Below are 15,719 nucleotides of genomic sequence, written 5' to 3'. Positions count from 1 at the left end.
CAGCAGTTTATTCTAAACGAGTGCTAGTTTAGTTTCTAATGAGATGCATGTCTGTAACAGCATGTTTCTATTAAACATGTGCCGGTGTTATCACACATGTATAACATCTGAATTAGAATTTGTCTATGGTGAAGCGTTGTGGTCAGTCTATTGTGTGAAACAGTCAAGCACAGTGACATCTGCATGCGCATGTTTTTTTATAATAATAACCCAAAACAATCAACCATAAGTGTGTGTTAATAAAAAGATGCATCCCTGTATACATGTTATAAACCATCCATATATCTGTATTACATATTAATTTATGATCTGTTTGTCATGGTGAGGTGAAACAGCACAGGCATGAATTATTCTCATGATGGTTCAGATGGGTTCAGGTATATGGTGTTGTGTTTGAGGTGTCAAAGCTGTTCACCGCTCAAATCTCCAACCAACTGTTTTTTGTTCCTTTCCTTTCCCTCTCATCATCTTGTCTGCCTGGGCAGAACATCTTGGGATTGAATTTATGGGTATGAATCGTTCTCTCCTCCTAGTTTGCAGATTTGTAGGTCTAGAAGCTTGAGTCTGTTTCTTTTGCTCATGAAGGGATCAAACAGTCATAACAGATGATTGACATCTTTATCATATCACTGCAGTAAACTTCAGAGAGCCACTCACAACCTTCTGCAGGTTTTTTAGGCATTTAAGGCCAGAAAGCAGATATCCGCTCTAATGCTGATGTGATGCGAGGGGGAGGCATCAGCTTTTATTGTGAAGGATGTTATAAATTATTCACAAAGACCCACACGCACAAACACACACACTGCAGTAGTTATGCTGTGTTTGAATCCCTTCAGCTTTGCTTTGCCCTTCATTCATGAAAGTCTCCTCTCAGCATGTCAGTCATTCTTCCCTTATTCTTTTGTCAAATTTATTATTTTCCTCTCATTTATATACTTCTTTTCAATGTTTATTAATGTTGACTCGTACGGTAGTAATGGCAGTCGTGTTGTGTGTTTATTGTGTGCTTAACCTTAAAATAGATTTAAAGAAAAAAGACGTAAATAAATAATGGTAACAGAGTTTGCTCACAGGTTAAAATGAGGAAATTAACACATACCCATGAAATCATACCTGGAGGTTCATTACTGGGATCTCATTGCATATTGTATATCATACTTTTATAAGAAATCTGTCAAAACAGAAAGACATTTCATGGGTTATTCAGTTGATTTGTTTTAACTGCCTGTGAGTAAAGCACTGATATCATTTCAACATCTGTTCACTGAAACCTTCAGCATCCACAAATATACACTGGATATATACATACAGTAGTGTATGGCACATTCGAGGTTTCACAGTTGGCTTTAAGATATGTAGCTTTTTATGTTTATCTGTTGCTTTAGAGTATCAGAATTAAAAAGATTTGCCATTGACTGTAATAATAAAGTGAGATGAGCAAAGAAACACATCATTTTGATTATATAGAAATACTGATGGAGCCTAAACCAACATAATACCAAATCTAGACTAAAATAACACATCAACAGTGTTTGCTAATAATAAATTTATAGTCATTTATTTGACTATAAGACACAACCCATTCTCATGAAATGCGTACAAATAACACGCAGTGTGAATATCGTGCAACACATACACCAAATTCCAATTTTGCGTGCATATGATACACCAGTCCTTCCTGTTCACTTATATGGCGCTTCTTTTTGGGCCATTTTATTTAATGGTTTCTGATTTGTTTTCAGTTTTTTTACCATTGTCGCTTGGGTTTGGGGTTGGATTTGGGTTTTGCTTTAGGATGTTATTTACTATACAGGTTTCTCGATATTTTGTCTATTTTTAAATCATGGTCGCTTGGAGTTGGGGTTAGAATTGGGGTTTGGGTTAGGATGTCATTTTATGTTTCAACTTGCTCTAACCCCAAACCCAAGCGACAATGGTAAAAAAAGCCAGAAAACAAATTAGAAACCAATAAATAAGACAGCACACTGTGCCATATATGTGAACCAGCCCAGTCTCACGAAATTTTGTTATACCCCAATAGTATTTATATATAAAAATATATATGTATCTCTCTCAAGGGTTTTTCTCCTCCTAGGAGTTTTCCCCCTGGACTAGCTAGGAGGGTTTTTCTCCTAGGGGTTTTTTATCCCCTGGAGAGTCTGCCACCTTTGGCTTAATTTACTACTTTACTGTATACGTTACATTATTACTATGCTCACTTTTCTATGCTTTTCCTACATCTATTAATGTAAAGCTGCTTTGAAACAACAATTGTGAAAAGCGCTATATAAATACAATTAAATTGAAATTATTTTTGAATTATATAGTCCCGTAATTTTTTATTCTTTTTCCGTGATATTATCACGAATTTTCGCATTTTTTCGTGATCGTATAACGAATTCCTGTTTTCATGTGATTATCACGTATTGGTTACTCAACTGTTTGGTGCTATTTTCTTACCATTGTCGCTTCGGTTTAGGGTTAGATTTACAAAAAATGACATTCCTACCCAAACCCAACTCTAACCCTAACGCCAAGCTTCATATAAATAAAAATCTGAAAAAAATAGTATAAACCAATATATAAAGTGACATTCTAATGCAAGCACCAAATCTAGCCCTAAACCCAAGCGACAATGGTTTAAAAATAGAAAAAAAGCAGTTGAGTAACCAATACGCGATAATCACACGAAAACACGAATACATATACAATCACGAAAAAGCGCGGATATTCGTGATAATATCACGAAAAAAGAATTAAAACATTACGTGACTATATCACGAAACCCCGTGAGACTGGGTATAAGTGAACGGGAAGAACTGGCGTCATATCATATGCACGCTAATTGGAATTTGGCGTATCTATTGCACGATAGTCACACTGTGTGCTATTTGTACGCATTTGCTGAGAATGAGCTGATAGACAAGAGAAATTAAATTCAATGTTTAAACTTCAGTACATATATTTCATTTTTAAAGCAAATTTATCAAAATGTTGATATTTTGGATTGTTTTATACTGAATTGTTGAAATAATATACAGTATGTAATGCAGATGCATCTTAAGTACCGCAAAACTTCAAATAATAGCCTGGGCTTTTATTTTCCCAAACCTATCATCACACCAGGCGTCTAAAAGAGACAGGTGTCTATAAGAGACAGGCTTTTAATTTAATTGTTCCAGCATGACAGCAGGAGGTTACCACATATTACGTTTTATTTTTAATTGGAATGTTTTTAACAAATTAGTTCGTGTAATAACAACAGTCTTAAATTATTGGCAGTATAAATAAAGCAAACAAAGATATGTATTTTATTGGTTGTTGCGTGAAATCTTACCCAGATACAACAGTGCTATTTTCTGATTGGCTATTGTGTAGCCTCTTTCTCTTTTTTTTGTATTGGCTTGCTCGACTAGAACTCTAGGGAAGACGGGCTTGATAGAGAGAGAGAGCAGTGCGGCCAGATACATTTTGGGCGCTGCAGCATATTAAATATGATAAATAGTGTTTCCGCGCGAGAAATACAATGTGTGGCGGGAGTGCATGCATGACAAAAGACTGAAAGCCCGGCTATTATCAGCGGCCGCAAAACACTACCGGTCCACCGGGAAAAGTCCCAACTCTCCCGATTGCCACTTCGCTACTGTCATCATCACCTCAATCCTGGCGACGAAGCTTGTTGTGTTGTCATAGTGATGAGTAATGGAACGACTGCGTCTGTCACGTGACATCTACCGGTAAGCAAAAAAAACTTTACCGTGTTCAATCTGCACCATAGAACTGTCTTAAAACAGACTATCTGACGGGTTTTAGAAGATTAAATACAACCCGAAACTAAAAAACAGACCAGGCCTTTATTTGAGACAGGCGTTTATTTACCCAAATCTGTCGTCACACCAGGCGTCTAAAAGAGACGTCTATTTGGGACTCGGCTATTATTTGAAGTTTTACGGTAACTGAAAATGCTTAAAAATGAAAAGTAATCACTGAATCCCTTATTTTCCTTTTCCAGGACAAAGATTATTTCATTACAGTCATTAATTACTCAAAAATGCATTAAACTAAACACTGCATATATAGTTTGGAAATTTATATTCACACACAAAAGCAAAATATATACTTAAACCTCAAATAAACCTATAAAGTATTGTCTCTATATAGATGACAACAAAAGCCAGAATCTTATGAAATAAAAAGTGAATATAAAGTTGCATGGGTTATGCTGAAGGTTTCATTAAATGTTGTGATGGTCATAAACTGAAGTGCATGCAGTGTTACAGACATGACAGAGAGTCATCTGAGTCCTGCGGGGTTTGTGATGTGATGTAGTGATTCTCAACTGACCTTGAATTAACACTTCCCAGTGTCTCTTCCCTCTTAGCAAAACTACATCCTGAGATCAATACACATCAGATGTTTCTCAATAACCCCCCAGATCAACTGAATTACATGCATGCCGACAATCAGTTCTTACTCAGAAATCTGTTGAAGTAACAGAAGATTGAGTAAGAATACGCTCTAAAACAGTGTTGGGTTGTGTTTGTCCATGTAGTATTTGACCCAGACATGGATTAAAGCAACCCAACATATGTTAAGAGTGTATAGATGTGTGATGTGTGACTGATGTGTGTACGTGTAAAAAGCAGTGTGTCCTCTCTTCCAGAAGCTGAGGAGCTCTATCAGAAACGTGTTTTGACAATAACAGGCATCTGCATCGCTCTCCTAGTAGTTGGCATCATGTGTGTGGTGGCTTACTGCAAAACAAAGTAATTCACATTTTGAAACGTCTGTTTCACTTTGATACTAATGTTTTGGGTTTGACTAAAACTGAGTTATTTGTTAAAGTCTGTGCATGCGTCTAAGAGCTGCGTGTGTTCTGTGCGTGTAGAAAACAGAGGAAAAAGCTGCACGATCGGCTGCGGCAGAGTTTACGAGAGCGCAACGCTGCGGCTAAAGGCCCTCCCAATCCCCCACCCGAAAATCTGCAACTGGTCAATGTGAGTATCATCACCTCTACCAATGATATTCATACTGAGTGTGTTTACATACACAGTCTTTACTTAATAAACTGATAACATGTATGGTCATGTAAACGTGTAAAAAGGTTTTCTTTTATCTTGGAAAGCTCATAAACGGCGCAAGCAAAAACCATTCGGCACAGGTAGTTTCGCAAAGAAACTGTGAAAATAAAAGCTGATGTTATATTTCATAGACTGTAAAAAAAAAGGACGCCGCCCATTTGCTCTCTTCCATTGGTGAAAAGTGAAGTCGCCAGTGTGCCAATACGGTGCTGACATCTTGGGTCTTACGTCTGCGCAGTAGCGATTTTGGGACCAGTCCTGCGCAGTAGAGCAGGAAGTAAAGCTGCGAAATCAAGGCCCCGCCCTTGCAGAATGCGCATATCACAGCTGTCAATCATGACGTGACACCACTATTTTTATAGCTTTAAATAACTAACTAAACACAAACACATGAATTTACATCAGCATGATAAAAACGACAGTAAATGACAGAAACCAGCTTTGAATAAAAGATAATTGTAATTAAATTGTTTATTTGGTCCCATTGAATAACATGGGGGAGGCGGGGTTTATGACCTATACTGGGACCAGTCACTGTGGGGGGCGATCAAGATGTTTTGATTTCACTTTTCAGGGCTTGTGCGGCATGCTTGTTATATTAACAGGTTCTGCAGAAATGAAAAGAGATAAAACAGTACAGCTTAAGACAGATATGCCGCCGGCTTTTTGATTATTATGTACTATAGGCGGTGACGTTATTGCCTGCGAGAAACCTGACAAGTTACATGTAAACACAGTTTTCTGCATAGTCGATCTACTGCTTTGTAGTTTTCTACAAAAAGCGGATTTTTCATAGTTGTCCGCTTGTTCTGTGCATGTAAATGCACTCAGTGATACTGAACACTGGGCAGTATGGATCCCAGAGATAATTCATTTAAATTAGAAACCTCAGATAGATTTGGTGCCATTTTTGGATTTTATATTGAAGTGGTGCCCTTTAAGCTAATGCCTAATCTATTCTTACTGTCATTTATCTTCATATGCATGAAATATTGCGAGTTGACTGCACTGTTAAGTTTAGTTTCCTGTATTTACAACAAATGAAAATCTAGAAAACCAAAGCAGTTCATCTTTTAAATGGATTTGAGTCTGATGGTAAAAGCTTTGCACATGTTCATGTGTCTTACACTTGTGTGTTATTTGCAGCATTACATGGCAAACAGTGCTGTTCCTCCTCATCTTCATGCGATGGAGAAAGAAGCAGAAACATCTCTCTCTACAAATGACTTCATCACTTTAACACATCTGTCCACTTCTGTCACTAATTTCTCCAGCTCATGGTACATTACTTGACGTTATTATCACATTCACAACAACATGATGTAACAGCCCAGTCTCATCAAATTTCGTTGTATAGTCATGTAATTTTTTTATTCTTTTTTTCATGATATTATCACAAATTTTCGTGTTTTTTCGTGACCGTATAACGAATTCCTGTTTTCGTGTGATTATCACGTATTGGTTACTCAACTGTTTTGTCCTGTTTTCTTACCATTTACATAAAATGACATCCCTACCCAAACCCAACTCTAATGCCAGGCGACATATAAAAAAATAAATCAGAAAAAATAGTATAAACCAATACATAAAGTGACATTCTAATGCAAGCACCAAATCTAGCCCTTAACCCAAGCGACAATGGTCTAAAAATAGGAAAAAGCAGTTGAGTAACCAATATGCGATAATCACACGAAAACAGGAATTCATTATACGATCACGAAAAAACACGGAAATTCGTGATAATATCACGAAAAAAGAATAAAAAAATTACGTGACTATATCACGAAACCTTGTGAGACTGGGTAGGATATAACATATTGACACAAGCTGCTATGAATTTCAGGGATGATATGCGACACTGGACAACACGCTGCTGTCCGTTTGATCTTAGCTTCGTTTTAGAAAAATATTGTGATCATTTTGATGGCAGCTTCAATATACAATCATGACTTTTGTTATATTATCTAGAAACACCTGACAATGTGTTAGAAAGTGACACATTCAGCACAGACAGAAACATTAAGAGCATTGTGAACCTACTGAATACAAACACTTCTGAATTAACCAGATTTTGAATGTTAGTTTTATCACATGAAGACAGATTAAATAAAACTGATGAGAAGGGTGAATGTAATTATTTTGCTCTTATGCTTATGAGGGTCTGTGAACCCCCCGGTAGCCTCTTAATTTAAAGTCTCCCTGTAATTGATTATTTTATCAGTTAAAACTCATCTTTGAGCATAATAACAGCATTAGAGTTTTCAAAAGATTAATCGCGATTAATCGCATACAAAATAAAAGTTTGTGTTTGCATTTTATATATATATATATATATATATATATATATATATATATATATATATATATATATATATACACACACATACATGTATAAATTAGGGCTGGTCATAGATTAATCTAGAGTAATCTCATAGAAAATAAAAGTTATTTTTTGCATAATTTATGAGTTTGTGCACACATACATAAATATACATTTAAGAAATTTATTATTTATATATCGTTTTTTATTTATATATAATATAGAATATATAAAAATATAAATAAATATATATACACATGTAAATGTTTCTTAAACACATACATGAATGTGTGTGTATTTATATATACATAATAATTACACACAACACAAACTACTTTTATTTTGTATGAGATTAATCTAGATTAATCTATGCCCGGCGCTAGTATAAATGTAAGATTTTTTTACTTATTTATATATATATATTAGTGATGCACCGAAATGAAAATTCTTGGCCGAAACCGAAAACCGAAAAAAGGAAGCCAAGGCCGAAAAACCGAAACCGAAACACCGAAATAAATTATTATGCCAATTATTAGTACAATTGCATTTATGGCCATCACTGTGTACTAACTTTACTAGGGGTGTGTGACGAATAAAAAAACTCATAGTTCGGATCACATTACAGTTTTTGAGGCACAGATCAGATTATTTTTCGGATCAGCAAAAAGCAGGTGGGAATAATCTAATAAACGATAAAGAAATTGCTAACATTTATAAAAGAGAACAAAGTTGTACATTAATAAGGTCTGAAATTAGCATAAGGTACAGAAATCAAATTAAATGAATCATAACACAATCAATTAAATATATAATTATTTTTTAGAGCTATTTGTCTCTTTGTCATGGGTTGTTTGATTAACATTAATGACACAGACTTAAGTAGGTTAATCTGACTGTAATCTATACATACACTTAAGACATAAACAAATGTTTTTATTAGAAAAAGAATACTGTGGAGAGAATTTTGTTTATATGTGCCCTGTCAATAACAGCGAGATTTTATGTTTGCTTGTTTTTTTTTAAACGCGTTTCTCTCTTATGTGCACTACCGAGGGCACTTAAACGCATGCACATACAGAGACCGAGGGTGTATCCCAAACAGCGCAACAGTCGCTCCACATAAAAACGTTACGTTGTGTTTCATTGCTTTATTCGCCAAATGTATGTTAATGGATTACAGTATGAGACACATTAGCGCGACTCTCTCTAAAGTTTACACATCAAGACATGCTTAATCTTTGCAGACGCGTGCAAACAGCTCGACCGTGAGTGAAACCTGCTTGAGCATGAAGGGGAGGGGTGGGAGACGACTGATCACCGTGAGTGAAACCCAAGCGCTAGCGCACAGATGAGAGGGACGCGGTTGACATTCATTTTCGGTTTACATTTTCGGCTGGATTTTTTATTTCGGCCCGAAACCGATAATGCCATTTTCGGCCGAAATTTTCGGCGACCGAAATTTCGGTGCACCCCTAATATATATATTAATTGATAAATATCAAAATCAAAATAAATTTATATACACGTTTCTTAATTATTTCTTATATACAAAATAATTACACATAATACGGACACAAATATATTATGCAAACTTTTATTTTGTATGCGATTAATCACGATTAATCTTTTGACAGCCCTAAACAGCATATGTAAAAGTTTTTCCTGTCACAGTGATTTCTTCATGTTTTAAAACAGCTTGAATTGACGAACAAACCAAAGTTATTTTGGCTGTAAATCTCTTGTTGCTTTCACAGCTGGAGTAAAACAGAGAGCGTGGATTCGGACAGTCATACGGTGACGGTGAACACATCGGTGGAGAACTGCCGACATCATGTTGCACCTGTACAGAGAGGCCGTCTGAACGCTACTGGAGGTTCACATCAGAACTCCAGAGAAGCTCAGATCTCCTGCAGTGAGAGGTACATTTACTGCACATTACATCCCAACGACTTATGTCATGAAAGTCTCATTGGTTGATAGAATGACCCAAGTGTGCAGAGATCTCTATCATTCCCATACTTCTATCGTTTGTTTCATAATCATAAAAGAATGGGTAGCAGTACCGTACAAACTGCTCTGTGTATTTCAGGTACGTCCCAGCCATAACAACACCCATCCGCCTGTCACCCGTGGGGCCTCTGTCTCCTGTGACGCCCTCCTCGCCGCCTTCCGAGATGTCGGCTCCTCTCTCCAGCCTGGCGACCTCCATCCCTTCCATGGCGACCAGTCCCTCCGGAGAGGACGAGCGCCCCCTGCTTTTCCGGACGCCTCCGATCATGCGCGACAAATCGGCTTCGAACCAGGCCCGGAGGTCGGGCCACAATCTCCGTAACTCTGCCCACTACAATCACGGCCTCGACCTGCTGAGCCCTCCGGCCAGCCCTCTGCACATCGAAGAGGACGGAGGGACCGAAAGTTCGCACAACCCCAGCGAAAGAACTCAACAGATCGTCCGGGCGGCCGAAGAGTCGTCAGAGCCCGGCAGCGGCAGTAACTCGGCGAGCAGCAGCTCGGAAAGCGAGGACGAGGACACGCCGTTTCTCGGCTTGCAAAACCCGCTCTGCGGGTCCGCGGTTCTGGACGGGCTGGAGGGTAACAGAACTAACCCTGTACTACACCTGTCACCACAGGAACACCTGCAGAGCAGACTAACTAGTGTCATGGTCAACCAAGATCCTATAGCCGTGTAAAACTAAACAGATCACCACTAAACCTTTATTTTCTATAATTAGGTATTTGAGGAAAACTATTTTATTTTAGCGAAACAGAGACTTTTATAAACTCGATGTATGAAAAATGTGTTCATGTTATTATGTTGTTATTATTAAAAGTGCCATTCATGTGTAGCTGAGGTCACAGTATTTCATTAGCAGAATAAATATAATCAAAATGGTGCCTTTTCATTTAAGTTGGGAAAAAGAAAAAACGGAAAAAACTGCATTATGCCACTGGGCCATATATTCACCACCAAATAAATATGTGTGTGTCTGAAAAAGAAACTCCACCAGCACTCCGTGTAGGAATAGTAAACAAACCAAATGGTCACTTTGGTAAAAATGTTTATTTTTATTGAAACTGATCATTATTGTATTCCTACATTGTGGCTGTAAATCTGAATGTAAGTCGATCTACTGCTGCTCATTAGAGTTTATTAACACTTGCTAGAAAAGTGCTAAGAAATACTAAAACTATTCACAAAATCAGCTATAAGACAAACATAATCACATTATTGTCTTTTATATCATAGTGAATTTTGATTTCGTCATATGACTGAATATATGGCTCATTGTATCCATCACATTCATTGGCTTTGGTGTAAAAGTTAATGCAGCAGTTGTTTGAAAAGTGCAAATTGTTTCATTCAGAAGATAGAAAGAGATTTTTTTATTCGTTTTTTTTAACATTCATCTTTTGTTATCCATGTAGACTGTTACATTATATTCAGAGTGTGTTCATGTGTGCGTCCAGTATTTTACATTCAGATGAGGGCTCTGCTGTTTGCTTTCACAGATTACTACAGTAACTTGCGTCATTTCACCACCATCTCTTCAGCTTGATCTCAATACAACACATATATATATAACCTGGAGCAGTGAATTTCTCTTCCATTAAAAGATTTTATTTATTTTCTTTATTTATTTGTTATTTATTTATTTATTATCTGATCTTGGCCTTATGTAATCTTCTATATTTTAATAGCGATGATATTATAATGTTTTTTTCCGTCACTTAATAATATTTCTGTGCAGCATTCTGTCATTCAAAACAATAAATGTTCACCTTGAAAAAATGCTGATTGTAAATAATATAAAACAAGCTGATGAACAGCCCGAGTCTTCATGTAAATATCTTCTGATGTTTGATTTTCGATATTATGTCAGGACAGATGATGAGCACCATCATGCTTACGTTTGTTATCAGCAATTTATTTACTGTTTGCATAAAATTGTTTGCAGAAATATTCAAATGAAGGCATTTTCTCTGAATGCATCGATGTTCAAGCGTTTTTGGATTATTGTTTGACCACCACACAATGTTCATGAATCAGATGAACAGATAACTGTCCGTAACTAAGAAGAAGAAGATGAATGTGTTGATCTCAAAGCATGAGGACAAACACAGGCATGCCACATACAAACAAGCTTGTTCGTCATGACCACAACCTAACTGAGAAATAATAATGCTGCTCTTGTGTGACAAACTCTATAAAATGTCTGGACGATACGTGTGATAGCTTTACATTGTGTTTCATGTCTTTCTTTTCACCTTCAGTGTTGCTTCAAACTAATTGTAATCTGTTAGGTTTAAAAGACGTGTCAGCATTTGATCAAACTGAAAAACTTTAGTCATTTACACTTGAGTTGCACACGTTGTAATGTATGTGTTGTCTGCCTCCCGACCTATACTTTTGAAACATAGGCAGTGAGTGGTCTGACCTATGATCTGTCAAGAAACTACACTACACTCGTAAAAATAAAGATACTTCACAGCGATGCCCTAAAAGAAACATTTTTGGTTCCTCAAAGAACCTTTCAGTCAAAGTTTCTTAGAAGAAACATTTCTTTCTTCTATAAGACCTTTTTCATTACAGATCACCTTTTGTGTAAAGAAAGCATTGATACAATCTATTAAATATTCTCTGATATCTATATAGAAGGTTTGGGACTTTATTAAATACAAAAATTACAGTTTAAGAGACATTTTTACATATCCTTTTACAACCCTAAGATTTGCCTTTAGAATGAAATGGTCTATTATTACTTATTTGAAAGGGTCATGAATAATAATGTTGAGCTCTGCTCTGATTGGCTTTTTCACAGAGCAGCTCCTTCAGTAGCTCTGTGTGGGTGTAAGCAGATCTTATGTTTGAGTCTGCATCAGATAAAGATACGGATTTTAAGGAATAATTAATTGTTTGGAGATTGTTAATGGACATTTCTGAGTGGTAAGGTTGTGTTTTTTTCAGTATGGACCTGCAAAACATAACTGTAACGTCAATAGTAGAACTTCAACCTAAACGTTAGCATATAGCATTAACTAGCATATAGCGCTAACTCAGCAGTCACAACTTTGTTTTTAGCATTGTAACAACATTGTATTTAATTTAATGTTGGGGGACGCACATCTCGACTGTAACGTCACAGTCTTTGTTATGTTGAGATTGGCCTGTTTTCCAGCGGTCTTATGCATGTACAAGGTTTACATAAAAAGGAGGAAACAATCGTGTTTGAGGCTCACAATATGTCATTACCATATGCAGACCTCTTATTATTCATCTATGACTACAGTAAATACAGTTTTACATTCTACGGCATCTTTAAAGGTTCTTTATGGAACACGTCATCCAAAAATGCATCTTCTATGGCATCGTGAAGCATCTTCATTTTTAAGAGTGTAGACCCTGAAATTCAATATCAATATTCACAGCCTCAGAGAATCAACTTAAACAATATGAAACCATTCTTTTTGCACTGATGTTATTAGCCGACATGGGTCACAGGACACTGTTAAATTACATTTCCTAATGTTGGACCCAAAAATGTAATTTAGTCATCATTTACAAAATGTAGATTTTTAAAACAGAAATATTTTGGGTTTTTGATTTACAATGGAGCTTTTCCACATAAGGCGTGTTGTACTGTACATTCCAAGTCTTCTGAGAGCAGATGAACAGGATTTGGTGAAAAACAAACTAAAATCCATTATTATATGAAAGTCATGACCTGTGCCATCAAACCAAAACTGGATCATTGACTGAGTTTAGGATGTTTTAATAACGCGTAACTAGCAGGATAATATCGGCAAAGCACAATGTGATATTAGTATACATAATTTCTGATATATACTGTATATAGTGTAATATATACTACTTTAATATATATAGAGATAAGAAACAGATCAATACTTTCATCAAATAATAGATTTGATTTTATGCCTTCAGGATATCTGAATATATATGTGTCACAGAGTTATAGAGTCTTATACCTGACACTCTAAAATGCTTGATTCTGATTTGCCAGTAGTGACATTCCAAGGTATATTATTCCGATTTATACTATGGGGCTGTTGTTTGCTTTATTCTGATTGTTTGAGAAATGTTCCACGGGTATGCATTATTTTTCGATAACCGCACACCTGACTTGTCAAATGTCTTAAAATTACCACCAGAGCAAAATCTGTGGTAACAGTGGTATAAGAGGAATAATTGACTCCGATCCTTTGAATTAATAAAAAAATTAAGCACACTCGTGCTGTAACAACCTTTTACCATCTTCATAATTCAAACGGTCTGTCGTTAATTATTCCTTACATAAAACTGCCTGAAACTAATAACACACGGCTGCAAATCAGTTTGACAGGTAAAGTTTAATATTACACAAAATTCAATATAAATATGTATCTTTAAATAAAATATATTACATTATATTTCCAAATGGTTTAACCAAATAGCGTGTTTGTGACATTTTAACTTCTTGTCTTATCTTAAAACTCAAAGTAAATGTGTTTTCCTCGCTGAAGGTCGGCATTCGTTAAAAATCAGCAAATAAAACATTTCAAATCAATATTTAAATGGAAAATGGACTGCATATAGACCAATGGCCATCCAAAGCACTTTAAAAATTTTGCCTCACATTCACATTAGCCATGCAAGGCGCCATACAGCTTGTCAGGAACAGCTGGCTTTAGGTGTCTTGCTCAAGGACACCTCAACACTTGGTCAGGTGGAACTGGGGATTGAACCACCAACCTTCTGATTTCTAGACAATCTACATGAACCACTGAACCACTGCCGCCCCAACATAGAAAATGCACTTTTATATGTTTTTCTATCAGAAAATGAGTTGCCAGTGTGTAGAAACATCCTGTTATTATACAAATCAATTTATTCTTCTTTGTGTAATCTCCTTTAAACCGCAACAGTCACACAAAACAGGCTGTTAAGGATCCCCTAGCAGTGTGATGTCACATTGATTACACCCCACCCGTAACTGATCACAGACTCCGCCTTGTGAGCGCGTAGTTCAACCTTCTGCCACAGACACCTGTTTTGATGTTGTCCAAAGCACATGTGTAAGCGCTCTACCCCCTACTTTGCATATCGGGAGGGGAACAGAAGCTTTCTTTGCATTTAAAGAGACACAAACAAAAACAATGCATTATTCATTGCAACCACAAATGGCCATGTTCAGCATTGTATAATGAAAGATCTGTGGTGTATTTTGCTGAATCTTTAAAGACACATTCTGGAGAAACCAGAGACTTGCTGAAAGATAATTTTTATACTGCTGAAAACAATATTTAATAATCTTTACCTTACTTATGAGGTAAATAGCCATGTAAAAAGCGGAAAAATGTATAGACAGCAGGTTGTTATTGCAAAAAACAAGCCTGATCACACTGTCGTGGCTTATTTCCATACCAACCTCCTGCCTACATAATCCCTTACTTATGAGGCTTTTGCGTACTTTTGAAGTTTGAGAAGATACAGATACAATATACAAAACACTTTATACTAAAACTACACTGATTTGATGTAAGAGTGTGTGCACACAAAAATCCACGGCAACGTTCACATTTATGAAAACTGTCTTTGGTGTGGAAAAGTGCTTAGTTCCAGTGTCAGGGTCTGAGCAGATTGTTTGTCTGATTGCTGCACGTTTTGGAAAATATAATCCACTCTTACTGTTTGAAATAAATTTAAACATTGATAGGTGCTCTTTTATATGTCAATAAGACATCAGTTAAAAGCCAAGATCTGAAACTGTTCAGCTGCACACAATTTCAAGATCATTTACGATTTACATTTGAAGGTGAGTTGTGCACACGTTTTCTGTATGTACGTTTGTTATATGAATCACACGCTTTTGAGAAATTATTGTAAAATCTATTAGGGAGGTTTCTACGCAGCACCTGATCTAATGTTCACCAAATACGTCTAGTCCAATCTTTACAATACTGAAATAGACCAAACACATCTTAACTGATCATGTTCTTCACTAGAAAATGCTGGCAAAGATTAATATCTCGGCTGTATACATGGATTTCTCACCGACGTCTTCACTGCTTGCGCACGCAACCGAGAGGCAAAAAGAAGAAGAGACCAACTAAAATAGAATAGAATAGTTTTTTTTGAGGTTTTCCTACTATTTACTAGCCATTAATACTATCCTAAGCCTATTCTTCAGTTTGCAGGTTAAATGACCAAATCAAGCAGAGAGATGGAAGGTTAAAATACTTTCAATTAGGGATGCACCGATAGGATTTTTTGGGCCGGTACCAATGCCGATTTAAACAGACAACTTCTGGCCGATACCGAT

At 36.4% G+C, this 15,719-nt stretch overlaps 1 protein-coding gene across 10 annotated transcripts in view; it reads left to right on the top strand.

Moving 5' to 3' along the window:
* Positions 1-11,230, top strand: part of nrg1 (neuregulin 1) — an 89,747-nt gene extending 78,517 nt beyond the window's left edge. For 4 of the 10 annotated variants that reach the window (XM_073816095.1, XM_073816093.1, XM_065271670.2 and 1 more), the window contains 5 exons: positions 4,664-4,766; positions 4,889-4,997; positions 6,228-6,361; positions 9,156-9,320; positions 9,491-11,230. In XM_073816095.1, the coding sequence (XP_073672196.1) occupies positions 4,664-4,766; positions 4,889-4,997; positions 6,228-6,361; positions 9,156-9,320; positions 9,491-10,091 (1,112 nt within the window). In that variant the 3' untranslated portion in view covers positions 10,092-11,230. Of the gene's footprint in view, positions 1-485; positions 510-4,663; positions 4,767-4,888; positions 4,998-6,227; positions 6,362-9,155; positions 9,321-9,490 lie in introns of all 10 variants that reach the window. The other 6 variants (XM_065271668.2, XM_065271669.2, XM_065271661.2 and 3 more) reach the window with 3 other exon arrangements.
* The last annotated feature ends 4,489 nt before the right edge of the window (positions 11,231-15,719 follow it).

Source organism: Paramisgurnus dabryanus, chromosome 10 (assembly GCF_030506205.2).
Source record: "Paramisgurnus dabryanus chromosome 10, PD_genome_1.1, whole genome shotgun sequence".
Lineage (NCBI taxonomy): Eukaryota > Metazoa > Chordata > Actinopteri > Cypriniformes > Cobitidae > Paramisgurnus > Paramisgurnus dabryanus.
This window is presented reverse-complemented; position numbering and strand designations above follow the sequence as displayed.